The following is a 26921-nucleotide window of genomic DNA, read 5'->3' as shown; positions in this document are numbered from 1 at the left end:
TGTGTGCCTCCCCCACTTCCTCGCCCGCTTCCTGAGAGAGCCGTTAGCTGAGCCTTCCTCATCTACATGCCGGGAAGGTCAAGCTGAATGTCCGTAGCTTGGCCGGGACTAGACCTGGGTCTTCCTCCTGGCCCAGTGATTGCTCTTGCATTGAAGCTCACTTCGTAATTAAGATCCTTCATAACTGAATTAATTATAAACCTACATTTATGGAATGATACTGTGGGCAAGGCACATCCCCTCTGGAGGGCGGCATGGGGAGTGGACATATCAGAGGCTTTGGACTCAGGCAGGCCTGAGTTTGGATCCTGCCACTTGCGCCTCCTAGCTGGGGAACCTTCCTCAAGTCCTCAGTTCTCAGAGCCTCTGTTTCTTCACCTGCAAAATGGGACAGCAGTATGGTCCTCAAGGAGGGTTAAATGAGATCATGTATGTCGGTGCTCACTGCAGCCTCAGGCACATGTGGGTACCAGCCATGCCCACTCTCCCCTCTTCTCGCTCTTCCTCAGTAGTCCTACCGGGTCACTGGGCAGCTCTCAGCTCTACTCTTCAGAAAAGCCGAGGGACTCCCTGAACATTACCTGGAAAGTTAGTGGTGGAGTGAGGACTGGGCCCACGTCTCCTGCCCCCCAGCCTAAGCCCTGCTGTTATGTGCATGGCCCTCCCTCGGGGAGCTCACCTTCAGGTTATCCTGTGGGGGAAGAGGAGGAGAGAGGGGAACACGCACGCACGCAAGCACGCACATGCACGCACGCGCGCGCACACACACGCACGCGCACACACACCCCCACCCACTCACAGCCACCAAGACCAGCACAGCCTAATATTTTCTCTCAGTAAAGTGGTGACCTTTGCCCCTTCCTTCCTCCCCTCCCCTGCTCTGCTTTCTTCTCAACTCAGTCCCTCAGCTCTTCTCCCTCTTGTCTCTCTCTAGCCCAAATAGCCTCACATAAGCACAACGCTAGGTCCACTAAGGGGTTCTCATAGGGTCTTTCTCTTCCCTAAGCCTCTGTCTTCTCATCTGTGAAATGGGCAGAATTGGGGGTGGGAAGAAGTTACGCTCTATGAACTCAGGCCATTCAGTGCCAGACTCCCTACGATTCAGAAATTTGGGTCCGTCGGGCTCAGCTGAGGGAAGATGGGCCTGGTGCCAGGTCAGCAGAGGGCCTGTCATGGGGACCCCCCACTTTGGACCCAACAGAGATCCCTGACTGTCTTACTTCAAGCCTGGGCTCTTCCCATGGCAGTACCCTGCCACTTAGCAGAGATGAGCAACAATAAACCCTACACAGAACACTCTAGAGAGAACATCATGCAGACATACATGCAGATCACTCTGCAAATCACGGATAGATGGTGACACACGTGACAAGAGTTTTTGTCCACTACCTCCAAGAGCATCGGAACTCTTCACTGAAATTATGCGGTTTGGGGGAAAGGGGACCCCAAAAAGACAGATTAAGTTTCCAGCCCCTGGCAGATTGGGGCCTTAAAATGGAAACTGAGTTCAGTTATAGGAAAATAAGGAAAGTTACCTTTCCTAGAGTTTGGGAGATCGAGGCTCGGATGTGCTGTTCAGGTCTGTCTTGCCTCTAGGCTGTGAGCCCCAGCGGGCAGGGACAGGTTTACCTCTTTGCCACTATTTTTTCAGTGCCTGGCTCAGTGCCAGAACAAGAAAAGTCCGCAATAGATATGAGTGACACGAATGACGAAAGATGGACCAGTGATGGGCACTGCATGTTCATTAGCTGGATTGACCTGTAGTTCCATTGGCTCCATTTTACAGATAGGTCAGCGTGCTGACATCACTTGCTGAGTGTCTCACAGGGACTTAGACAGGATTCATACCCGTTCTACTGGCTTCAAGTGTTGCTCTTTCCAGTAAGGCAAGAAGGGAAGAGCCAGGAGTTGCTGTTTCCCTTCCACCAGCTGCGTCCTCGTGACTCTCTGGGCCCCGGTCACCGGAGATCCCCTGCAGGTCACCACCACATTGTACCCTGGTTCCTGACTGCAGCCTCTTTCTGTTTGCTGGCTCTCTGCCCTGTCTGCCCGGCTACCTTCACCCCTTTGCCTCCAGAACATCTCACCCTCCATTACTACTTACTCCAGCCTGCATTCCATGCTGCAGCCAGGGGGCGCTCCAGAATGCAGCTCTGGCCCTGTGCTTTGCAATGGCTCCTGTGCCCTTCATATTCTTCAGCTGGACCAGCAAGTCCGCGTTTCCCTCTCCCTCTTCTCTCTCAGCGTCCTCCCAACACCACACTTTCAGCCAAACCAAGTAACAGCAATGATTAAAACCACACACGTATGCACTTCCTGTGTGCCAGACACTTTGCCTATATTGACTCACAGAGATCCTCACAGTAAGCCACAGGTAATTCTTCTTCTTCTTTCCTCCTGAACCGAGGAGGAAACTGGAACCGAGCGGGTGAGGCCACACAGGTAGTCGAATCCAGATAGTCCAGTTTCAGCATCTTTGCCTTGACACATGAAGCTCTCCCCATGGAACTGAAGAGCCCTCTGTTAGCGAGCAAGCCATCTTCTTTCTCCCCTCCCAGCCTCTGTGCGGGAATTCCCGAGCTCCCGCTGAGCTCTCACTTGCAATTTTCACCACAGCCTTCGCTAGTCTGTACAGTGGGATTGGCTTCCCTACCCGCACCCCTCTAAGGCAGGACCGCCTCTTCGTCGGGGAATGCCAAGCTTACGATGTGGACCTCGCTGTGAATGTTTGTGGAATGAGCGATAATCAGTTCAGCTAACCCTATAGTTTGCCAAAGTCAGTTGAATTCCTGGGGCCAATCTACCAGTGGGCATTTATTAGGCACCTGCGGTGTGCGCCTCCCTGAACCAAGAACACTGGGAGAAATAACAATATTCAGCTGTGGTTGGCCAGGCGACATCTGGCGGGGCCAGGCCAAGGCTGGCCCAGGGCAGTGACCTCTGCTGCCCAGCTTCCCTGTTCATCCTCCTCCTCCACACTCTAGCCTCCAGTCTTCCCGTCATCCTGCTTCCTCCCACCTTCCTGATTAAATTAGCTGGAAGGAACGGACCCTGCACACTTGTTTAAGAAGGGGCAGAGACCGATCTTAAAGGGTGGATTGTGCCTCCCTGCAGGAGGGAGATTATTCTCCTCACTGGCAGGGGGTATTCTTCTGCTTTGGGAGAGAGAAATAAAATAGATGAAACCAGAGACTGTCAGTATGGGGTGCATCCTGGAGAACGATCGAGTTCTTTTAATTTTAAAGATGAGAGTAGGCCCACAGGCTTTCTAAAGGTCATCCAGTAACTGAGCCAAAACTGGAACCGAGGTTCGCTGACTGCTGGCTCGTTGGCTTCTCCAGTTCAGTATCCTCATTCGCAAATTCCATAGTTAGTGAACTTCGCAGACCAGGACACCTACTTCCAAAAGCCGTTCTGTTTTCCACTACCTGCATTGTCTTTCAATCTTCGATCTAAGTGAGTTAATGAAAGCACATTACAATTTTCGGGTGCTGTGCTAGGCAGTTAAAATACAGGAGTTCTAACCTAGTCACACAGCAATCTTCTAGATTAGGTACTATTATCCCTACATCAAGATGAGAAAACCAGTCAGAGAAAGCTGGTAACCTCTGTAGCTAATAACCAGTTCCGATTCAAATACAGGTCCCTAAGGCCACGTTCTTTCTGCTGCCTCGGTCCTTGCAAGGCTTTCGGCCCGTGGCCAGGGATGGCATTTCCTCTCCACTCTTACTTCCTCCAGCTTTCTCCTCAGACTCCTCTCTACTTCCATCCTCCACACCAAAAACAAAGCGAAAGATCTCCTCCCAATGTTCTGATCAATGGGAATGATTCCTGTTGAACTGCATCTGACCTCAAGCCAAGAGCTGAGTCTAAAACCTCTCCCGTCCTTGCCCCACCCTCAGTCTGAGAGCTGGAGCTCTGGGTGGCTGCAGCCTCCAGTCTGGCTTTGTTTTCTCTCATCCTTTTATTAGCTGCCTAATTGGCAGCCCAATTAATCTGTTCATCTGTGAAGGAGGATGGATCACAATGAGCTACTCCATTTCTAGAAGCCACTCTCTGAGGCAGCGTGGCCAGGCCCTGGGCGCAGGCTGGCTCCTTGATGAAGGGCCGCCGGGGAGCCGGGGTCAATTAGTGGACAGATTAAGCAATTATTACCCCCTAACAAGGGCGCCTGGCATCATTACCCTGCCTGTTTACTGGCAAACTGCAGCTTTAATATGAAGACCAACAAATAAATTAGGGCATCTGGTCTACTGCCGCATCGGCCGAGAAGTAAATGATGTCCAACTGGCATTCAGCTGCCCATGAATGCTCAGCCTTGGCCTAATGAAAAGCCTGAGATATCCTTCACTGGTCACGGATGCTCTGGAATGTGCTCTGGAGCAGTTTATGATTCCAAGAGCGAAGTGCCTGCTGCTGGGCATGTGGGTTGTTGTTAGTTACCCTGCTGCCTTCCTCCTGTCTGTCTGTCAAAACCTACTTATCTTTCAGGGCCCAGCTCAAAGCTTCTTTCTCCTTGAGGCCTTTCCTGCTCTCTCCAGCAGGAAAGGCATTCCCCCGTCTGCATTTTGGGAGGGTTTTGTACTCTTCTATTACTTCCTAGCATTACAGTCATTTGGTGGAACCCCAGAGCTCCATTTTGCCCATGAAGGTTCCCAACGAAGAAGTAGAAATGTGGAGAAGAGCGGGGGGGAAAGGGCAGGGCTCCTAGCTGTTTGTTTCCCCCTACTCTGCTGTAGACATGTGCAGGCCATCACCAGAAAGATACTATGGAGGTGGGTGTCAGGGTCAGATTTGCACTTTTGGAAGATTCCTCTGACCATGGTGATGAGGGCACATTCCAAAGGCGTTTGCTGTCACCCAGGCTAGATGCGATGGTGGCCTAGAGTAGAAGAAAGGCAGAGGGATGGAGATGAGGGGCAGATTTGCTAGATTCAAAGAAGAGACTTGGGCACTGCCGGACTGTGGGAGGAGAGTCATGAGGAATTCAACTTTCCTAAACCTGGCGACTTGGACGCAAGGGGGTGTTGGTGCCAGTGGAAAGCAGAAGGAGTCTGGGACTGTTGAGCAGAGGACTGTCAACGTGGGGACAAGCGCAGAGCTGGGGGACACTGAAGAAACTTCTCTCCTCTCACGTGACTTTATCCAAGTTCCTTCTCCTCTCTGCTTCCAGATGTGGCCATTAGCAACATGAGAGTTTAGATCCCGAAGGTCCCTGACTCCACAGCCATCAGTCCAATGTCAACATTTAGCTAACTGTGTCCATTAGAGAGCAGCTCTTAATTTATTGTTCGGCTTGTTCTGCCTCTCCCCCATCTGTCTGTCCAAACACCGTGGGCCCTCAAAGGCGCAGGTCAAACGTTATCTTCTCTCGGAAGCTGACTGTGCTCTCCACGGGAAATGCTCTCTCCCTCCTGCCCATGGGCTTCAATATTATGTTTTGAACTATTTTTTGGAAACAGAGACATATTTATAAAACTCACTGGGTAGCACGTACTCTATAGCCACATATCCACAGTGACTAACAGCATACACCCAAAATCACTTGTTGAGCTCTCATCATTTTCCAAGCTGAGGAAGATGGACCCCTTCCCTCTTGACACACTTTAACTCAGATTTTTCTCTTTCCCTAGGGATCATTGACTTCCTCATAAGCCAGCACCCGATTGCCCGTGCCCTACGGGAACACCTGGTCTTCAAGATCGCGCCAATGCTCAACCCTGATGGAGTCTACCTGGGCAATTACAGGTGAGAGATGGGTGAGGATGCTTGAAAGCTGGTAGTCATAAGATGGTGGATAGAAACAAGAAGAAGAAAAGGGATATATTTTTGAGGAAAAACATTCAGACTACCCATGAGTTCATTATAGGAAGTTTCACCCTGACTGTTAAGACTGGCTAATGAGCCTTGGCTGTGTCATGCGCAGCCATCTGAGATCACTTGCTGAGGTTTTCTGGGCAGCTTGCTGGACCAGGAATCAGGAGGCCTAATATCAGTTTAGGCACCTGTTTCCTGTGTAACCTTGGGGAATTCACTTTCCCTCTGATGCTCAGTTTCTCTTGCATAGTGGAGACAGTAATTGCTTACCTGACAGGGCACTTGTAAGCATCAAAAGAGATGGTGGGATGAATGTGCTTTGCAGAATATCCCGTGCCTGTTATAATGATTACTGTTTCATCCCTGTGTTTCTTCTTGGAGATCGTTAATGATGGAGAGTATCATCCCAGATCATCTGAATGGCATTTCTTTTTGGTTTGGGCATGCCAGATAGCCCCATACTCATTCCTGCGCTCATGTCTTGAATTCTGTTTCTCCTAGCTGCACTATTATGTACAACCTAAAGTCTCACTGCTCAGGGGATCATCAGCCGAAAGAACATTGAATCCTCTCAGATGGCATTATTACCTGTATTAAACACTCAAGGCAACCGACTTGCCCAAAGTCATACAGCTGGTGATTTACAGTCTAACTTTCCTGCCCAAATTATACAGCTTTATTACTGATTAGTCCCACAGCTCCCAAGAAAACATTCGAACTCCTCAGCTTTGCATGCAAGGCTCTGTATGACCCGGTGCCTGTCTGTCCACCATGCCGCCTCGCCTCCCACCCTCCTGCTTCACCTCCCACCTTCCATTCTTAGTGGCTCTAGCCACACTAAGCAAAGCCTAGTTCCCGAGACATGTCCTGTTCTTACCTTTAGAGAGGCTGCCCTCTGCCCAGACTCTCCTCATCCCTTCTTCATCTCACTCACCCCCCTTCACAACTCAGCTCATGTTCCTCCTTCTGAAAAACATCCCCCAAACACCCAAACAGAATTGGTCGCTGCCTTCCCTGAGCTCACACCAGCCTGGTTATCAAACAAGTTTTATCCATTACACAGACCCCACTGGCCCTCACTCAGGCCACCGCAGGGCTGGGACTGAGCCTTGACAATCTTAGTATATGCCCCGGTGCCTAGCAGCAGGGATCAGCACACAGTAGGTGCTCAAAAAGTATTTGATGAATACTAGTGAAGAAAAGCTATGACTTTACTGATGCAGAAACTGAGGCCCAGAGATGAGATGAGACTTGCTTGAGGTCAGTGGCAGAGATCAGTCCAGAACCCAGACTGTCTTATACCCAGCCAGGTTCATTTTAAACAGGCTTGGTTTACTGTTTTCCAAGAGCATGGCAACTGGGTCCAGAGGGGCTTCCTAGTCCCCCTGGGTATGAGTTAGAGAGAGCCCCTGGGATGCATGATGCCTTAATTAAAGACAGTTTTGCTTCCTCTCTTAATTGGCACAAGTGATGGTTCATTAGTGCTGGCAGGCTTTACGGCTTGCTGCAGGCCTGAGAGTAATGCCTTCTCACCTTCCCCAGACAGATGCACTGTTAGTGATAATGGTGGTAGAAAAACCATTTGATTTATGTTAACATTTCTGTTTAATTACAAGAGCAGCAGTGGCCAGAGACAGGTCAATACCGTCCACTTCACACACACATTTATGTCATCATCCACTGTCCAGGGATGATGAGTTGGGAAGAAGTCTGTGACCTTGGCCAAAATCCTTCCCCTCTCTCTGGGTTTCAGATGGTCAGTTGGGTAGTCATGGGGAAGTAGATGCTTTTTTTTTTTTTTTTTAATCTCTTTAAGCTCCAGATTTTGTGATTTGGGATTTCAGGATAAAAGAGCTCTAACCCTCAGAAACAGTTCTGTACTGAAGTTTAAGCCCCCAACGTTCTCCTAGCAAGAATGTGATTCTCATTATGAGAGTAGGAGAAAACCTCTAACCACAGGCATTAATCCTGTTGCTAAAACAGCTCTAGGTAGCTACAAAGAGCCTATCAATCATGAGAACTCACTACTAAAGATTTGGAGAATGTGGAAAATAATAATAAAGACTCAGAATTGAGAGCTTCAAGGTGCCTTAGAGGTCCTCTATGCCAGCCCCTCCCCGAGCCACCCTACTGCCTACAGCAGTTATTTCCCATGGCTTGATGGGACTTGCTAAGTCTTAACAGCAGGGGGGTGGGGGGAAGAATTTGGAGTTTGAACGGATTTGGGAAACACAGAGCTAAGCAGAGTTAAACATGTTCTTTTACAATAAGGTTTTTTAGTTTCGGTTATGCTAATAAGCAAGGATCTCAAGAGGGGAAGATAGCATTCAGTGTTTCCCAAAGTTAAGTGTCAAGGAACACTTTTCCTATAGAGCTTGTCTTTCTCCTCCCTGCCCCTCCACCCCCCGCCCCCAGTGGTGTTAGGGTTATAAAACATTGTGGAAAATGCCACCGAGAATTCTGCATCAAGAACTCACACATTTATCTCATTTAATCTTCATATCCACTCTGAGAAGGACGGTCTTTGTTAAGGTTCCTCTGCTTGCAAAGAATAAAAATCTCAAATTAGCTTAAGTACAGGAGGAAAGGTGGGAGGGAGAGAGGGAGGGTGGGAGAGAAGGAAGAAGGAAGCAAGGAAGGAAGGGAAGAAAGACGGAGGAAGGAGGGAGGGAGGAAGGGAGGAAGGGAGGGGCAGACTTATAAACAGAGCCAGACCTCACAGGAACTGGTCACATCGCGGGAGACAGGTTTGAACACAGACACCAGACACCGTGCCCTGGCTGCCTCTCTCTCAGGCTCTCCGACTTTCACTCTCTCAATATCCCCTTAGGATGTGCAGTCTCTTAACCCTCAGCGAAGTGAAGTAATCTGCCTTAGGTCCTGTGGCCTGTGAGGAACAGGCAAGGGTGCAGGTCTGTCTGAGCCAGAGCGGGTGAACCTTCCTGCTGCCTCACACTCCCACTGTAGCCCGCAGCAGACATGCCAGACCCTGTGTGGAAAACGAGTCAGGCCTGCTCTCAAAGCACTTCCCTTGTCCTCCCCCTCCCCCTCCCCCTCCGCCTCTTCCTTCACCTACTTCTCTTTCTTCTACATTGAAGAAACATGGAATTGTCTCCTGGGAAGGACGATCAGGAGAACTGATCACTCAAAGCTTATATTTAATAACACACGTATCTATGCTCTAGCATTTTATGGTATTTATAGAAAACTAGACAAGGTACACTCTAGCATTTAACTGCAAAGGGTGGCAGCTATACCATGATAGATGACACTCCTTATGTTAAGGGGCAGCAGCATTTACTAACTAGGCTGTTGTGTATTCTACTAGACCGTGGCTTACGGGAAGGGTATGGAGGGCCCATACTGAAGTTTATAACAACCAAATTACACTCTACAGTAGCCACCTATAATAGTTAGAAAATATAACAGTAGATAACAATGATATTATGGCATACAATAAAGACACAGGGCAACTGTACACTCCGTGTCCCTTACTACACTTCAATTACACTGGCCTTTTTCTTTTTCAGAGCCTCTGATATGAAGTAGGTCTCCCATTACACTCTTTCAGAGCATTCTGTTTTGTCCTTTCATGCCAGCCCCCAATCCTGTGTTTGTGACTATTTATTTAATGGCCGTCTCCTTCTGTAGATGGTAAACCCCATAAAGTCAGGACTTCGTCTATCTGCATCCCCAAAGCCAAGTGTGGTGCCTGGCACGGACTGGGCCTTCGATGTATAGTATCTGACTGAATAAATAAACTTTAACAGCCGTGTTTAGTAATTGTGCCCTGGCACAAGCTGCAGCTCCCAGTGTAGAGCAGCTATCACTTAGAGTCGTCAAAATCACAGAGACAGAAAGTAGAATCCTGGCTGCCACAGGCTGGAGGGAGAAGGAATGAAGAATTAATTGTTCAGTGGGTATAGAGTTTCGGTTTTATAAGATGAAAAGCATTTTGAATTCGGGTGGTGGTGCTGGTAGCGTGCCATTAAGAATGTCCTTAATACCACTGAACTGTACACTTAAAAATGATTCAGATGGTAAATCTTGTGTTATGTGTATTTTACCACAATAAAAAAAATAAGAATGGCGTGACTACTGATGCAATGTGAGCATCTTCGTAGAGTCTCAGAGGTGGATCTGGGGCCTAGAGGTCTTGAGGGATAAATACAGTCACTTCAGGTATCGCAGACCCAAGAAGCTGCAGGGGACTCCTAGATGGGAGGCCACTGGGTTGGGGGGTGACTGTCATCAGTTGGCAATCCTCAATGTCCGGCAGTAGGTGCGGCCACCCATACGCACTGCAGCATTTGCTTGCTCTGCCACCTCCTCCTCCCCCATCACCTTCTTTGCAGAGAATACAGCCCCCACCCCCACCTGTGTACCCCACCGTGTTTTCTTCTGAGCATGTGTAATGCACGAGTTGCCTTGCATTTGAAAAACAGACTCTCCATCTCCATATGACAATATGAAACTCTGTGTTGGGTTTGCATTTCTTAATTAGGTGCTTGTCATTGTGTATTCCATAGAGCCACGTATAAGTAAACAGTCATAGACCTTTGAATAAATTTATTGGTTTTATTTATGTTTCTGGGCATAAAAATCTATAATTACCAGGTACAGCCTCAGTATAACTGGTATTTAATGACAATTACTTTTTGTTACCATAGAAATGAGTCCAAAGTAGTTACCCATAATTTCTCATTTCCCAAACCTCACACATGCTGAATTGCAATATTACCATAGTAATTGCCTATTAGTCATCATAAAATACGCAGTTACCCAAAAGATAGCAAGATGCTGTGAAATTTCTCATCTTCAGAAAGCCTCAGTGTTTCTTGGGAACGTGAAGGCGGGGGAGAGGAGCAGGCCTCCATGGGTGGTGCAGAAATGATTCAGCTTTGTAGCAGGGCACTGCGGATACCGCGGTGGAAATGGATGCTGCTGCAATCTGCAGACCCGCGCCTCATGTCTCTTGGCCCTGGTGCTCCTCACGTAGCAGCGAACGCTCGAGTGTAGTCAATCCAATTTAACTAAGGTTTGTAGAGGGCCTGCTGAGTGTCAGGCCCTGTGTTGGGCCTTAGGGAAGCAGATGGAAATCAGAGGCAGCCCTTCTCAATAAGAATCCCTGTGGCTGTCCTGGGTGTGTGTGTGTGTGTGTGTGTGCGCGTGCGTGTGTGTAATGCTATAGAGGCCTAGATAGAATTCGAGCTAATGTCTAAGTGCTTACAAACTATACATCATATATGTCATTGCATTTAACTCTCACAGTAGCCCTATGATGAACGCCGTATTGTGGCCCTATTTTAAATAGAGGAAATTGAGATACAGAGGTACCAAGGAGCTTGCTCCAGGTCCCTCAGCAGGAAGAGGCAGATTAGGTTTTTGACCCTAGGCAGGCCAGTCATAGCCTGCTACAGATTTAACCCCCTGCTACACTACTGAAAACAGTGAGTGTTTCCTTCTGAGCGAGTGATGAGGGGAGGTTTTTGAGAGATGGAAGATATATAGGAGTTCGCCAGACATAAAAAGGAGATAAAGATAGATTTGCATAGCAAAATATCATTAAAGATGGCAGAGAGTGAAACACTACGGGAGATATTTCCAACACACACACACACACCACACACTGACTGACCTTGTCCTCCTCAACATCCAAAGGAGGAAACATTTTAAACTGTCCAAAACAGAACAAAAAATTAGGTCTATAGAATTGATGTCAATATCTTTTGTTCTTTAACAGCATAAAAACTGCATTTTTCATCAAGCTTGAAATGAAAAACAAAGATTCACTGCAACTATTGTCTTCCAGAAAGATCTGCCAGCGCCATCTTGCTGTGCCTCCTTCTCCACCCCAGCCACGTTTCTCTCGCCTGCTTGGCGCCTCTGTCGTAGTGTTATCAGCCTTGGAGTAGAAAGGGTGCTCAGAGACATCTGATCCAGTGCCCACCCAGAGCAGGGGTCACCCTCAGAAGTATCCCCAAGTGACAGCCGTGCCCCTCTGTTGTTCACCTCCAGCCAGGTCTGGGTGGTTCTCTCTCCCTTCCAAAGCGTCATATTGCACTGACGCCAGTTCTGATCATCTGCTTCTTCCCCTCCATGAAGGATTACTCAGATTCAGTCCGCTGTTCACACAGCGGCCCTTTAGCTGTTCCAAGACTGTGTTCCCACTCCTCCCTACTCACTCCAACCACTCCTGCTCTCCAGGCTGAAGATCCCCAAAACCTTCCAACTGCCCACGTGGAATCTGAAATCCATTCCTCTCCCAGTCCTTCCTGCCGTCCTCTGAACATACTCCAGATGTTCGCCATTGTCTGTCTTTGAGGCGTGGTGTCCACCTCTGAACAGTTATGATGATCACAATGATGATGATGACGATGGTGGTGGCAATGTTGACGGTGATGAGGAGTAGTTAACATCCAGTGATGTATTGTTTTACTTAATTCTTAGAACAACTCCATCATTATTCTTATTTTGCAGATGAGGAAACTAAGGCATATGTAGGTCAGGTAACACCCTCAAGTTGTAGAACTAGCTAGTGGAATAGGAGCAGGGAGAGACTATCACAGGCCCAATTGTGAGGACCATACTTCTGAAACAGGCCATATGTACATTGCTATCTGACACTGAGCTCTTCTCAACTTAAATCTTTCCACTTGCATTTCTACTAAGTCACAATTTCCCATCTTCTGTTAGAGCCTTACAAGAAGTCTGTGGCATAGGCAGGGCAGGACTCACTTTCCCACTTCGAGCAAAGAAGAAACCAAGCCACAGAGAGACGAAGTAACTCATTCAAGGTCACACAGCGAGTGAGCCGCATAGTCCAGATGAAGCATGAATGACAGCAGGGGCCAGACAGAACTTTAGCTCCTGCTTTATGTAACCTGAGTGATGTTTCTATGGAGGCTGAAAGGACATCGGGGCTGGCAGTGTAATCAGGTGTCTAACCCACAAGCGCACACCGCCAAAACCAATTATTCAAATGAGCTTCCCAGCCAGGTTCCACAGAAAAGGCCAGATGGCTAGATGTCTGTGGAGGCAGCTCCCCATCTCTGTCCCTGAAAGCAACTGAATAGCATTTCAAAGTTAAGAGTTGATAGCAAGTTGATTTTAATAATTGACTCTACAGTGAAGACAGGCCTCCGAGGAGACCGTAACCCAGAATTGGCGGCTGGGGAGTCTGGAGGAGCTAAACATCATGATAGAATCAAGAACTTCATCATTTCTGGTCTTAGTTCCTCAACCACTGCTTGAACAGTGTCAGTTTTCTATGTAAAGTCTTTCCATGGCTCCCACTGACCATCAGAAGGAAATGGAACTCCTTAGCTTGGTATTTAAGGCATATGCAGTGTCCCAGAACTTCCTTCTCGACTTCATCTCTCACAATTCACCTCACCCCTGCCCTGTACCTCCCCCTCCATCAGTCCCCTTGCCTTCCTGGGCCCTCTCCAGTGCCCTGAGGTGGCCTACTCTAGTTCACACCTTGGCCTTCGCTGGCACTCTGCCCCTCCTTAAGAAACCTTTCAACCAAATTATTTCTTTCCCCTCTCCTTTTTTCCCCCTTTCTTCCCCTCCCCCTCCATTCCTTCCCTCCCACATTCGCCCAGAGCGTACTCTGTGCCATGCATTGGAGAACTGAGATGGACTTTGCCCTCATGGAGGAGGTGCTATTTAAGATGAGTCTTGAGGGATGAGTAAGAGTTAGCCAGGGGAAGAGCACGGCAACACGTTCTAAACCAAAGGGATCATGATGTTAAATGATAACAGTGATGATAATAACACAAACATAAAGTGAACTTATACCAGCTGCCAGGTTCTGTTCTAAGTGTTTTATGCGTATTATTTCCACCGGAGATGTAGGGGTGATAATTCATCATATTCCCACTCCTACTCTCATCCTGTTTCTGCCAAGTTCAAAGGAGGTACAGGGATTAGAAAGATAGAGGTCAAAGTATTAGCTTTATTATTGATAAAAGTGGGATTTGGAAGGCATGGCTTATATCTGTGGCTAAAATCGGCCTCTTTTTCCCTCACCGCCAAATTCAACTTCCTCACCAGCCACAAGCAGAGCAGGAAGAGAGCTGTCTCCCAAAAGCACACCATGTGGCGGAAAAGAGGCCAGAATGTACCCTCCCTACAGAACGAAACAAGCTGTGCCAAGAGAGGCTAGGCCTAACAAGCCCTGCACCTTTTCTCAGGCTGACCAATCAGATAAGTTCCATCCCCTCCCTCAGGAAGAGGAAGAAAGGGGATGTAGACAAAGAACTATTTTCTCTACTCCTGGGGACTAAAAGTCTCCACTCAGATTGAAAGCAGTTGGGGGTTTGTCCCAACAATCCCCTGAACCTATGAGGTAGGTTCCTTGTATTATCTTCATATTACAGACCAGGAAGCTGAAGCACAAAGAGAGGTTAAATCATTTGCCCAACGCCTCATGATCATAGGGAGATCCAAGCATCAAAACCAGAGAGCTAGCTCGGAGCCCAAGCACTCAGCCTCTGAGCCTTGCTGCCTGCACCCTGAGTGAGCAGGGAGCCTGGGAGAATGCCAGGTGGTCTGGCATGGCTGATACATGTGATTGGGGCTGCAGCCCACAGTATAGGTTCACACACAGCACAAAGGTCCCAGGTAACAGGGCAGGTAGAGGCTGACCTTCAGCCCAGCCCTAACAAGCCTTTGAGACTTGGAGGAACTGTATTATCCTATAGGAGGGGGCACCTCTTTGTGATTAGCTCATAGGACTTATAGGATCCTTGTATGGTGTACGGATCGGGGCCATGGTACAAAGAGCTGGAGGAATAAGTGGGGACCAGATTGTGGAAGACACTGAGGGTCATACCAAGATCAAATCATAAGACCAGCTAACATACATGTAGCATTTATCTCAAACTCGGCAGTGTCCCCAGCATTTTACACAGCTGATCTTATTTAATCCTCTGAGATAGGCAAAATCCACATTTTGCAGATCGGTGCCGAGGCACAGAGAAGCTAAGCCACACAGCTAATGCACAGCCAAACCAGGGTCTTATCCAGGCGTTGTGGCTCTCTCTCTCAGTCTAAGCTGCTTCTCAGACCAGGTGGGCAGGGGTCTTGCCAGCTCCCAGATCTTTTGAAGACCTGAAGGACTTCTCTTCCCCTTTGGGTTTCCTCTGCCCTTTTTCACTTAGGAAAACGAAATAGCCAATTCCTAGCCCCAAGGGCCAGTGCACTCCTTTAGAAAACGTGTTCCTCCAGGCCTGTCACAATGGAATTTTTTTCTGGTCAGTGTTCTTATAAAGAGAAACAATCCATCAGTTCTAAAATGGACTTCCGACTCTACAGTTACATAGCAGCGTGACCTTAGCCTCAGGTTCCCCATCTTTTGAATGTGGGGACTGGATTTTATGAAGTTGTGGGTGCCTTCCGATTGGTGACTAGCTCACAGAATTGTTATAAGCAATGTGGAAATCCCACCTACCCACCTCCCATCTCACACACACCTGACCACCACCAAACCTGGTGTTTGTCATCAAACAGAGGACGGGAAGGAGGAGAGATAATCCCCAGAGCACATGCTTTCCACGGGAAGGGAGGAAGTACTCCGACAAACCTGCTCTTTGTCCACTAGGAATAAGTTCTGGGAGAAAAGGCCCCAGAAAGTGTAGGGCTGGAGATGATCCTTTTCCAGGCGTGGTCTGAGCACCCCCTCCCCCCAATCCCGCCACCCTCCAGAAAGGCCACCATTACATGGTAGAGACCTGGCTGACCCTTGGAGGTGAGAAACCTGAGCACTACCCCTGGCTCTGCTAGGAACCTTGGACAGGTCCAGGGTCACTTCACATGGTCATATAGTTTGTGCACAGAGGCTCTTGGAAGGAGGGGGCCAATGGGGGCTGCAATTCTGCTTCCACCCCCAAGTCTGGCCAGAGCAAGGGGCATCATTTTGTATTTAACCTACCCAGAAGGGGAACCTATTTATACGTTGTCAACCTGGATGGGGAGGTTGGGGCATGGGAGTCTTTGTTGATTTTCATAAAAGTTCCCTTCATGCTAGTCTCCCATTTGAGACTTAGTTTCCCCATTTAAAAATTAAGGGTGTTGCATCCACCGCTTACCTTACATTAATCCCTCTATCACGTGCCGACCTGACTCCCAGGACTGCAAAGAGAGAATATAGTCATGGCTAAGAACATAGGTATAGGCTTTAGAGCCAGCAAACTGGGTTCAAGTCCTGCCTCTGTCACTTGTCCTTTCTGGCTACAGGCAAATTATTTAACCGTTCTGAGCCTTTATTCACACAGTTTAACTGAGAGTCAGCTGTGTACTTGACACTGTGCTAGCACTGCAGACTCAATGGCAGATGAGATAGATTCAGTTTCTGGCCTCCCGTGGCTTTCAGGTCTTTAAGCAAAACAGATGAATTTGTCCAAGGTCACAGAACTACTCAGTGGTAGGTCTGGGACACAAACCGAAGTCCTTCTGATTTGAAACCTGTGTTCTTATCCATCCTCCTCTCTGCCGCCACAGCCCCGGTCATAGATATCTCCTTGTCGTGATAATCTAAGAAGGGGTGTGAAGGAAATGCTTTAAATATCCTGGTGGTGGTGATGAGGAGTAGACGTATTATAATTATCCCTTGTGTTTAGGACAAAGGACACTGCCTGCTGTCCTCCATCTTCACCACAGCACAGCCCACCCCACCTGCTAAGCATTTTGCAGAAGCTGTGGATGACAGATTGTCTGGCATTCTGACACTGGCCAATCAATAAAGCTGGAAGGTGCCTCAGGCCAAGGGCAATTGAATCCCAACCTTTTAGTGGTATTAAATAAAGCGATATTTATTTTGCTTTTGGTGCAAATATACATAATCCAATCCAGCTCATTGGGCGTGCTGAAAAACTGCTGCGTTTGAGGGACAATTGCATGCAAATCCCATACATCTCCGCTTGTCAATGCCACCCTTCCAGGAGCATGCAGCCCCACAGTGCTCAGAACAAGATTGATCTGGAGCCACCAAGCTGCCTTTTTTTATATCCTTTACAGGAGATGAAATGGAAATTATAAGAGGGGAATTAAAATCATTGCTCTCATTCTAGCTGCCATTATTGCAACAGGGATGAGGCATGATGCCCTTCATGAGATAGAGCTATTTATTTGCCATTCGAATAATGTTCTCTGGAACCACTGCATCTCTGCCTTTGGGCAGAGGAGAAAGAGACCAGTACAGTACAGGAAAGAGCAAAAGTGTAGCTTAGTATCTCTTTCGTAGATCACACAATCTTGCTGATGGCTAGAGGGACCTCAAAGAGTCACTGTAGAACACCCTGGCATCAATAAAACCTAGGTTCAAATCCCAACTCTATATCCTAGCAATTGTTAAGTGACCTTCCCAAGGTCAAATCTCTCTTGCATTTTATTTGCTCTTTTATAAAATGGGGATAAATAATTCCTACCTCATTTGGTTATTGTGTCCAGCATATAATAGGTATTTAACTATTTTTCAAAATATATCTTCGAGTAATTATCTAAACCTTGTTTGCAAACCTTTAGGACATTTGTTTATGCATTTATGCAACTATTCATTCACTCATTCAATAGATATAGTGAACCTTCTCTGTACCTCGGTCCATAGTAGATAAGTTGGAGTGGAGGTAGACAAGATGACTTAGACATAGTCCCTGTCCTCACTGGGCTCACAGTCTGGAAGAAGAAAGGATACTCAAGAGTATGTTCATTTCAAGAGAAAGAAATTATATATTATACAGTCATATATACATTTGGATTTTCTTGAATGGTCCTAATGTCAAATACTCTGTCTCGTTGGTGCCACTAACAGCTCCATCTATGTCATAACATGGGTCCTGATGGTGAGCTCATTCAGATATTTCATCTTAAAAATAAGTAACAAAATAGAAGAGCACCAAGGAGACCCAAGAGTTCACATTTGATGACTAACTTGGCAATCACAGGAGTGAGAGACTGACATCTTGTCCATTCCCCTGTCTTTAGACAGCTGATTTGGGTCCTGAAACCACTGAAGAGAAAGAGCCTGCACCAGCCTTGCACTTCTGGTGCTTACAGCCGAGTTAGGGAAACAAGCATAGCACATGAGTAGCCTGTTTGAAATAGGTATAATTTCCAACCATTCTCGCTTCCCTGACTTTGCACATGGTCACACCCTCTGCCTGGAATACTCTCTCATGCCTTGACTCTTGGCACACTGTTATCCCCTCCTCAAAGCTAGAGCAACTTGAAGTCTGCTAGAGGCAAAGATTGGGTCCCATGTAAATCTCAAATGTTGAAGGATGAATGCCCAGGCTACACCAATAAACCAAGCTCTTGGCAAATAAAAATGCGTGCAATTAATGTTAAGATACTGATTGACGATTTAGTATTTCTTTAAAAAACTGTATCAATCCTTTTTTTTAAAGACTATTTGTTTTTTGTTTTTTGGTTTTTTTTGTATTTAACTTTATTAGAAAGGTATGCTTCCTCCAAGTCTCTAACTTAGGGAGTAAAGCCACTATTGGTGTTTTAGAATCTTATGAGAGAGCTGGAAGAGAGACCAGTTAGTGAAATATGACTCCCTTGTTTTACAAAGAGTATGAAGCCTAGGGAAGCGAGGTGACTCTCCCAAGATGATAGAGATTTTATGCTACACAAACAGGAAGCATCTGGCTCTTCTGTTTTCTGTAGTGGGAGAAAAGGAACAATCACAGTCTCATCACCTTGTAATGATGGAGGAGCAAATCCCCTTCCACGCCATCTAATTAAAGAGATGCTGGACATTCTCCTCCTGCCCCCACCTCCACACGAACAGACAGATGCCTATTATATTAGGAAGAAACAGAGCATGGATATAAACTCAGCTCTGCCTGATACCCAGACTGGCGGAAAAGGTAGGATGTTACCCCCGATCAGTGCTGTCTGCTGTCCATTCCAGCAACCTGTGGACTGAAAACTTAGTCCATGTCGCTCATGTAGGTCGTCGCATAAAACAATAATAAAACATTTTTGAGCTGCTATTATGTGCCAGAACATGTGCTAAGTTAAGTTAGTTACATGCGTTATGTCATTTAATGCTCACAACATTGTCCTGAATTATAAATGGACATAAGTTTGTGAGCATATCTTCTTTCTCCTGCTGGACTATGTTTCTTGAGGGCAGGGGTTGTCAGAAGGCTTGTCTACCAATCCTGATGTCACCTCTTTTTCAAGCAAGTTGATTATAACTTCTTTGTGCTTCAGCTTCCACATCTGTAAAATGTGAATAACAATAGAGTCTTCCTCATAAGGTTAACCTAGATAAAGTATTTTGGATTCAGTAAAGTACTTAATTCTTGAGGCAGAGTAATGTTAGTAACTTGATTGTGTTCCCTTGATGGTAATGGTGATGCTGCTGTAACCTGTATATAGAGCGATCTCTGTTCTCACTACGATCAATGAGAAGCCAACATCAGCACTTGGTTGGTCTAAAATACAGCAAATCGAAGACAAAATAACAAAACTCCTTGCCAGGCATTCAAGGCTCATCTCCTTCTACAGCTTCCCCAGTACCACCTCCTCACCACATACTCTCTGATTCAGTCAAATCAAATTGTCCACCATTCTCCCAATATCCTAGGTGGTTTCACAGTCCCTTTTTTTTTCACTTACACTTTTCTTTCTGCTCCCAACTCGAATGACTTGTCCTCAATGAAGCCTTTCCGCATATGTCCCCACGAAACATTAGTTATTCTCCTACAGGGTTCCCGTCATGCTTATTTTAAGTAATAGGGGGACATTATTATTATTTACCCACCATCCCTACCCCAACCATCTCAAAGGAGAGGTGGATTCTCAATAGAGTCCTTTATTTTTCTGAGTAGGGTGATAGATGGGAATGCAAATTTCATAAGCTGAGAGGTGGTTAAATTGTATTGCTTAAAGAAATAGAGAAAGGAGCTTGGAAGATAAGATAGGAAAGTAAAATAGTGAGAGAGAGGGATAGAGAAGAAAAAGGGGGACAACTTGGGTAGAGAAAGAGGAGAGAGGAATATGGCCATTATGAGTTTTGAATCTGGTGAAAACCGCATAGGTGATGGAGAGCCATAGATGAATCTTGATCAGGAAGGCAAGATGGATCAGTGTGGGAGACATTCTGGGATTAGGGCGAGGAAGGTAATTTGAATTGTGAGCGAGTACAGAGTTTCTGGACATTAACTTCAGCCTGGGCTGCCCTGGTGAGTGCCTACATACAGTATGCGCAGGCCCAGCAGATGGAGACATGGGGACAGAGACCTGGATGAGGTACCTCTTCGAAGTACAAGCAGGGCTTTGAGCAGATCTGGAGCAAGAAAAGGAGGAAGAGGGAGAGGAAGAGAATCAGAGGTTATGGTCGAACTTGCCCTAGTGAAATTCTTTAATGTGCCCGAGAGAGAGTATGGAGAAGGTGGGCGGAATAGCTTCCACCGAGCAGGTGACATTCAATCAATGACTTGAAATAAGTGAGAGTGAGTCATTCGGATACCTGGAGGGAGAGAATTCCAGGCAGGAGGAGAGCCTGCACAAAAGCCGAAGGCAGGATACACCGGGCGTGTTGGAGGAAAAGAGGGGAGGCCCGTGTCTGGCACAGAGAAGCAAGAGAGATGGTGGTAGGAACTGATGTGAGAGGGGTCAGCGAGGATGGACCACATGGGGGCTTGTGGCTTGTTGTAAGGACTTCAGCTTTTACTCTGCATCTAACAGGGAACCATTTGAGCACAGAGAAAAAAACACAATCTGACTTATGGGTTAAGAGGAACACACTGGGTATTATGTGGAAAGTGGGGGGTGGGGGAATAGGGTAAAGGCGGAGTGGGAGGGTACAAGAGTGGGAACAAGGAGACAAGGTAAGAGATTATATTACAATGCTCCAAACCTTGGTCCAAGCTCAAGGTGATATCAGTGGAGGTGATTCAAAGGTGTTGGGTTCTGAATATATTTTGAACGTAAAGACAATAGATTAGCTACGGGTGTAAGAGGAATAAAGAAACACCAGTGGTTTTTGCCTGAGCATTTCTTTCTACGGCCCTGTATAGGAGATGTGCATGAATCTGTGGTCTCGGAGCATGGGCACTCAAGTGAGACTGCTCCAGAGAAATATTTTCGAACCTTTCTGTGACTCAGTTTCTTCTTGTGTAAGGTGAGAATTATAATTGTAGTGACCTCATAGGGTCACTGAAAGCATTAAATGAATTAATACACGTGAAAAAGCTTAAAAATGTCTCTGGCAAAAAAAAAAAAAAAAATGCTAAGGAAGTGACATAATGACTGTTCCTATTCCTAAGTGTATTTTGATAAAAAAGAAACTTGGCTTGTCCCGTTTATACTGACTCTGACTTTGGGTACTACCTAGGTGCTCTCTGATGGGATTTGACCTGAACCGCCACTGGCTGGATCCTTCTCCATGGGCCCACCCTACCTTGCATGGGGTGAAACAACTCATCATCCAGATGTACAACGACCCAGTGAGTAACTGAATCCCTCGGCAGCTGCTGGTCTATATGGCTTGTTCTGAGAAAAGGCAGTTTTGTACTGGGGAAGTTCACTAAGAGCTGCAAATTAGCAATCCAGGGCCAAAATCACAGAGGGCCAAAATCATTGCTTGTCTCTTCTCTGAATTGGACAGATCCAAGTGTCTTTTCCCACCCCTCACAAATACTGGGTTCAGTTGCGGAGGTCTCGTGGGATGAAGGAAATATACTAGAACAGATACGCATTTGTCAGGGCTCTTTGATTACAAGCAAAAGAGATAATTTAAGAAAAATAGAGAATATATTAGAAGAATACCAAAGTATCTCATATAATTGAAGACCATAGACTGGCCTCCTCTACCTGTAGGGAGCATGTGCCAATTGTCACATCCAGTTGCTCCCACCACTAGAGAGTGACTTACTCTCATCTACGAGTTCCAGTTCTAAAAGGACTATGATTGGCCCAGCTTGGAGGACTTGTTCACCTCTGGGCAAGTCGACTCTGGCCCAAGAGGCAAGGATATGTAAGGACAGGATAGCCTCACTGGTTGGACTTGGGGGGAGTGGTGGCAATGGCAAACCAGCTCCCAGAGAAGAGGGCCTGCTCTTCCAGAAAGAAGGGGAGCAATGGGAGTCCACACTGAGTTTGCTCAGAAGAGCGGGACTTTGTAAGAAATAGAAGACACTGGGGTTTCATAACTTAGAGAAAGGAGGTAGACCATGATCATTCTATCTCCGAAGAGCTGTCAGAGAGAACAGGGCAGTCATCTTTCAGGTGGAGACCAAAGGAAGAGGTAAGGCCTGTAGAGAAATAGCACTTCTTAACAATTAGAGCGGCCTGAGAATGAAGTAGGTATATAAACTGTGAACTTTGGCTTATTAAAAGTGTTCAACTGGAAGCTAAATGACACTGTCAAAAATGGTGTATAGAGAAGACTCGACTGTTTGGAAGACGTTGTAGTGAGATTACATCTGAGTCTCTTCCCACATTGATGACTGTGATTTCGTGATCCCCTCGACTGACAACAGGTGACACATAGTGATTGCTAAGAGTTGGGGTATTTCAGAGAGGCATTAGTGTAACTCTTTGAAGAAGCCAATAAAAATTACCTAAATTAAAAAACGACATATATATTAACCAGACAGAAATGTGTACTTAAAAATAAATGCATATATTAGAGCAAGGATTAACGAAAAAGTAAATACTTAGGTGTAATGTAGCTAATTCAACTGTTGTCTTGATACTCCTTGAACTTGGCTCTCCTAGGTCTTTTTTATAGCCCACCTGCTGTGTCATTTCTTGTGTAGCCATATAGCTTTAGTATATTTGCTTCCTTTTCCAGCACATCCTTCTTTGTCTACAAAAGAAGGTATTATCTGTGCTCACCAAACCCCTTTACTACCCTGAACTCTCAATGCCATCCTGATCAGCTTTCTTGGCAGAGAGAAGCTGCTTCTGAATTTCTCAGGAAGGATCTGTTGTCTGCTGGCTTCTGCCAAACGCCCCTGCCTCCACCTCGGCATTGACTGAAGTTTTCCTGATAGAATCACAGTGCTTTCTTTTTCTGCCATCTCTTCTCGGAGAGAACAGCCCCTAGAATTTTTTCTGACCTGGCTGATAATAGATATTCAATAACTATTTGTTGAATTGAATTAGATTGAACATGGCAAATCCTCTTATGCAAAATGTACTATGGTGTATAGACACAAAACAGTTATTCATAGGGAGGACAATGAGGCATGATAAAAGAAAAGACACAGGCAGGCAGGAGAAGTGACAGACACCGAACAAGTGGTGTTTTAGGTGAATCCCGAGGAGAGAATTGCGGAGTGAAGGGGCGGGGAAGAACCAAGGGAGAAAGGTTAGGTTTGCTAAAGAGAAGAGGCTTCAGCCTGCCAATGCCATCCTCAGAAGTCACTGATTTTTTTTCACAAACAACTGGGCACTCACCTATGTCACAGAACATAGAGGAGATAAGATTGATTTACAGAGATGTTAGGCATCTCTTTTGTGCCATGAATGGTCATCAGCTGGCTGGTCTTAATAAATACACTTGGATGCTGAGCTAGTTGCGTAAGCTATATTCTGCTGGAAAGTCCACTCCTTTATGCCCCAAGCAAGAACATGGAGCACTAATATCGGAGTCAAGCTGACCTGGAACAGGATCCCAACTCCCTCCATCTCTTCCTCTCTTCCCTCCTTCCTCTATCCTGGCCCATTCTTTTATTCCATTCTTTCCTTCCTTCTTTCCATAAATGTTTATCAAATATTTTCTATATACTATTCACCGTGGTTCTAATAGTGAAAAAAACCCTAACCCTTGCAATCTAGTGGAGAAATAGATATTAAATAAGAAAATACTGATAACTATAGACTTACAAATTGTGTCAGGGGTTACCAAAAAAAAGCACACCAAATGTGACCTATAGGTAGGATGCTTGTAAGTTTCAGCTTGCCTTGGGGCAGTTTTGGCTCATACCTGTTGTTCTGGAGTATTTGTCAATACTGCCCCCTTTCCTCTTAAAAATGCCACTTATCTTTGCAGATAAATGTTTTCAAGTTTTTCAGGTAAATACCCAGAAGAGAGTATTTCTATGCTTAGTATTTTGAGGACCCTACTGTTAACAGAGACTCATAGACATGGACAATGGATTAGTCATTACCAGAAGGGAGTGGTGAGGCAGGAGGTCGATAGGGTAAAGGGGGTCAAATATTTGGTGCCAGAGGAAATTAAATTTCAGATGGTGAACACACATGCAATATATCTATGACATATTATTGAATTGTACACTTGAAACATATTTGATTTTATTAACCAATTTCACCTCAATAATTTTAATTTTAAAAAGTGTCCCAGTTTGGGTGATAAATTACAGTCTCTCTACTTAAAAGCTATGTGCAAGCACCTAGAACAGTACCTGATATGTAGCAGATGCTCAGCAAACATTGTTTGGATTTGATTCAAACTCACATTTGACTTCAAGAGTCATCTGGGCCAGTTGCAAACACTTCAGTGTCCTGAGGGTATCTGCCCTAATAGCTTTAAATGAGTTCCTACTCCTGACCTTCACTGTCACAGAGTCATCACAGTAGCTCAGCCCGGAGCTATCTAAACTGCCAGGAGAACTTCTGGCTTTGTTTCTAAATGTTCACAGCCTCACCCCTTCTATCCCATTGGGCTTTTGTTTACAGATCAACAAACAGAGAATCAGCAAGACCCTCCCTGATGGGCAAGGATGTGTCTCTGAGTGCTGTGGTTCCTCACTGACCTCCTTCGGGCCCTGTGCTGGGCGCTGGGAATAATCAGAACTGGTGTCCACCCTAAGGAGTTCCAGCCAGGTGAAGAGAGGCATTTACAGATAGTTATTCTGGGTGCGTTTGCAGAGAAAGGCACAGGGGTTGTGAGAGCCCATAGAAGGAGCCCATAGAAGGAGCCCATAGAAGGAGCCCAACCCAGGAGGCCGCACCTGAGTTGACGCCTAGGGCAGGGAGGGCCTTCCAGGCAGAGGAGACATCTGTGCATCTGCCACGAGAGGGGGCACCCTTAGAAGACTGCAAGTCATTCAAGTGTGGCTGGTACTGGGGGCAGACAGAGGAGCAGAGGAAGGTTATGATACGGGGAGCAATTTGGACTTTATTCTCAGGAATAGGAGCCACTGAAAGATTTCAAGCAGGGGAGTGACAGGATCATTTGCATTACAGAAAGATCTCTCTGGTGCCTGTAAGGAGGTGGATTTGGAGGGTGCCAGGCTACAGGCTGGAGACCATTGGAGCTTGCGGCCGTCGGGTTGGAAAGGAGAAATCTAGAGCTATTACAGAGGGAGACATGAGTGGCTTAGTGACTGTAGCTGATGGGAGAAGGGATCTTGCATGATGCCCACGGTTTGGCTTGGACAGCGGAGTGGGTGGGGTGCACTTGCTGAGATAGGAACCCAGGAGGAACAATAGGCATGGGACAAGCTTTAGACTTGCTGACTTTGAAACTGGGCAGGGGTGATATGTCCAACGTGCACTGTGAGTCTCCTGGAATGAGCCCTTTGGTGTCCTTGTCTTCTGGCAACAGGAACCTGCTGTCCTGTGTTACTGATGGCATTTACTTCAGAGGCTGCTTTCCTAGTCCTGTGCTCACCAAATCCTTCGTCCCTCTCAGAGTCTTGGATGTTAAGTGATGATCTTGACAAAGGAGTGTTTAACCCAGAGGACTATGCTAGACCTCAGATAGAAAGTCTTTTCTTTCCCATTCTCAGGGCAGCTCTCTGTGGACAGTGTGGCCCTTGTTCACTGACTGTGATCGATTGGCCCCCCCGGGGCAGAGTCTGGCTGATTCATCTCAGAGCCCAGTGCCCAGCAGGGACCCGGCTCTGAGCAGGTACTCATCTGAGCAAATGGTGAAGCCAACCCAGAGCCTCTGTGATTTGGTTTTTACAAGATTCTCCTGATGCAAAGCAGCAGCTGCGCCACAGACCCCTCCCCAAACTCCCTTCCTCCCCTCAGAGTATCCCGGGTTCTGCCTCCACCATCACTGTGCCCCCTACTTAAGGCTCTGGTCTGTGTATACAAACCATCGCCTGGGTTCCCCTGCAATCTGCTGAGATTGTCCAAAACTCCAAGGGACAGAACCTGAGATGGCATCAGCCACTCTCATCCCCATGACACAGGTTTCTGATCATCTTCACTAACTTGCTTCACCCCTGGCCTCAGTGCCTCCCCATTCTACCCACCGCTGACTTTGGTACCTTGAGGGGAGAGAAGACCAGGGAAGCCAGTTCCACCTCTGCTCTACATCCAGATCTCTCCTTCCCACACTGGTGTTAGGTCTGAGCTCTACCTCTTCCTCAGGGAATTAGCACCAGAAAGGCCATCGCCTTTCGGCTGAGAGCTCACACTCTGCCCACAGGAGTTTGGCTTTATCCTAACATACACACCATAGAGGATGACACTGACTTCACATCACACCATCAGCCACACAACCAGAGTCACTCACACAAGAGCACACACAGGGGCCTCCTCGCACATGTATGTCCAAGTGCAATCTTAAAAAGCTAAGCCCACTTATGGATGAGTTCCCCAGGACCGTCCATCTGCCACTCTGCTAGCATCTATGTACCTGTGAGGCACACCCAGAGAAGTGTTTGGTAGAGATAAATAAAAAAGCAGGCATTGCTATAAAAACACTCAGTTAATTGAATCAAACACACACTTCTCAATGTTACCATGTGCAAGATTCTTGGACAACCTCTGGTGTTACAGAGGTTAATGAGGCAGGATGTCAGGCCAGGAAGAGCTGACAGTCTGATGGGAATGCCAGACTCTTATGAAAATACCTTTAATGCAAGGTATCCAGGAAGGTGTGCTATAATCGAGAAAGCACAGTGCTTTGGAAATATGGGGTTGGGGGAGATCCGTGTGCGTGTGTGTGTGCGCGCGCGCGCGCGCGAGTGCGTGTGTCTGTGTCTGTGTCTGTGTCTGTGTGAGGGGTATGGAAGGAAGGATTTTCAAGGAATTTGGACCTTTGGGAATACTTTATCAGATGGCTATGGTTCAGGGATGAGGGGGGTTACAGGGAAAGGGGAGAGGGCGTTCCAGGGGAAGCTGAGCAATAGAATGGAGGTGGGAGACCTCAGCTGCCC

General features: G+C 46.8%; 1 protein-coding gene across 2 annotated transcripts in view; it reads left to right on the top strand.

Annotated features, from left to right (window-relative positions):
* The window catches only part of AGBL4 (ATP/GTP binding protein like 4), a 1052851-nt gene that overhangs the window by 944066 nt on the left and 81864 nt on the right, over positions 1 to 26921 (top strand). For both annotated transcript variants that reach the window (XM_023535058.1, XM_011367669.2), the window contains exons 8-9: positions 5634 to 5748; positions 21173 to 21284. In XM_023535058.1, the coding sequence (XP_023390826.1) occupies positions 5634 to 5748; positions 21173 to 21284 (227 nt within the window). The remainder of the gene's footprint in view (positions 1 to 5633; positions 5749 to 21172; positions 21285 to 26921) is intronic.

The sequence above is a fragment of the Pteropus vampyrus genome, unplaced genomic scaffold (genome assembly GCF_000151845.1).
Source record: "Pteropus vampyrus isolate Shadow unplaced genomic scaffold, Pvam_2.0 Scaffold135, whole genome shotgun sequence".
NCBI lineage: Eukaryota > Metazoa > Chordata > Mammalia > Chiroptera > Pteropodidae > Pteropus > Pteropus vampyrus.
This window is presented reverse-complemented; position numbering and strand designations above follow the sequence as displayed.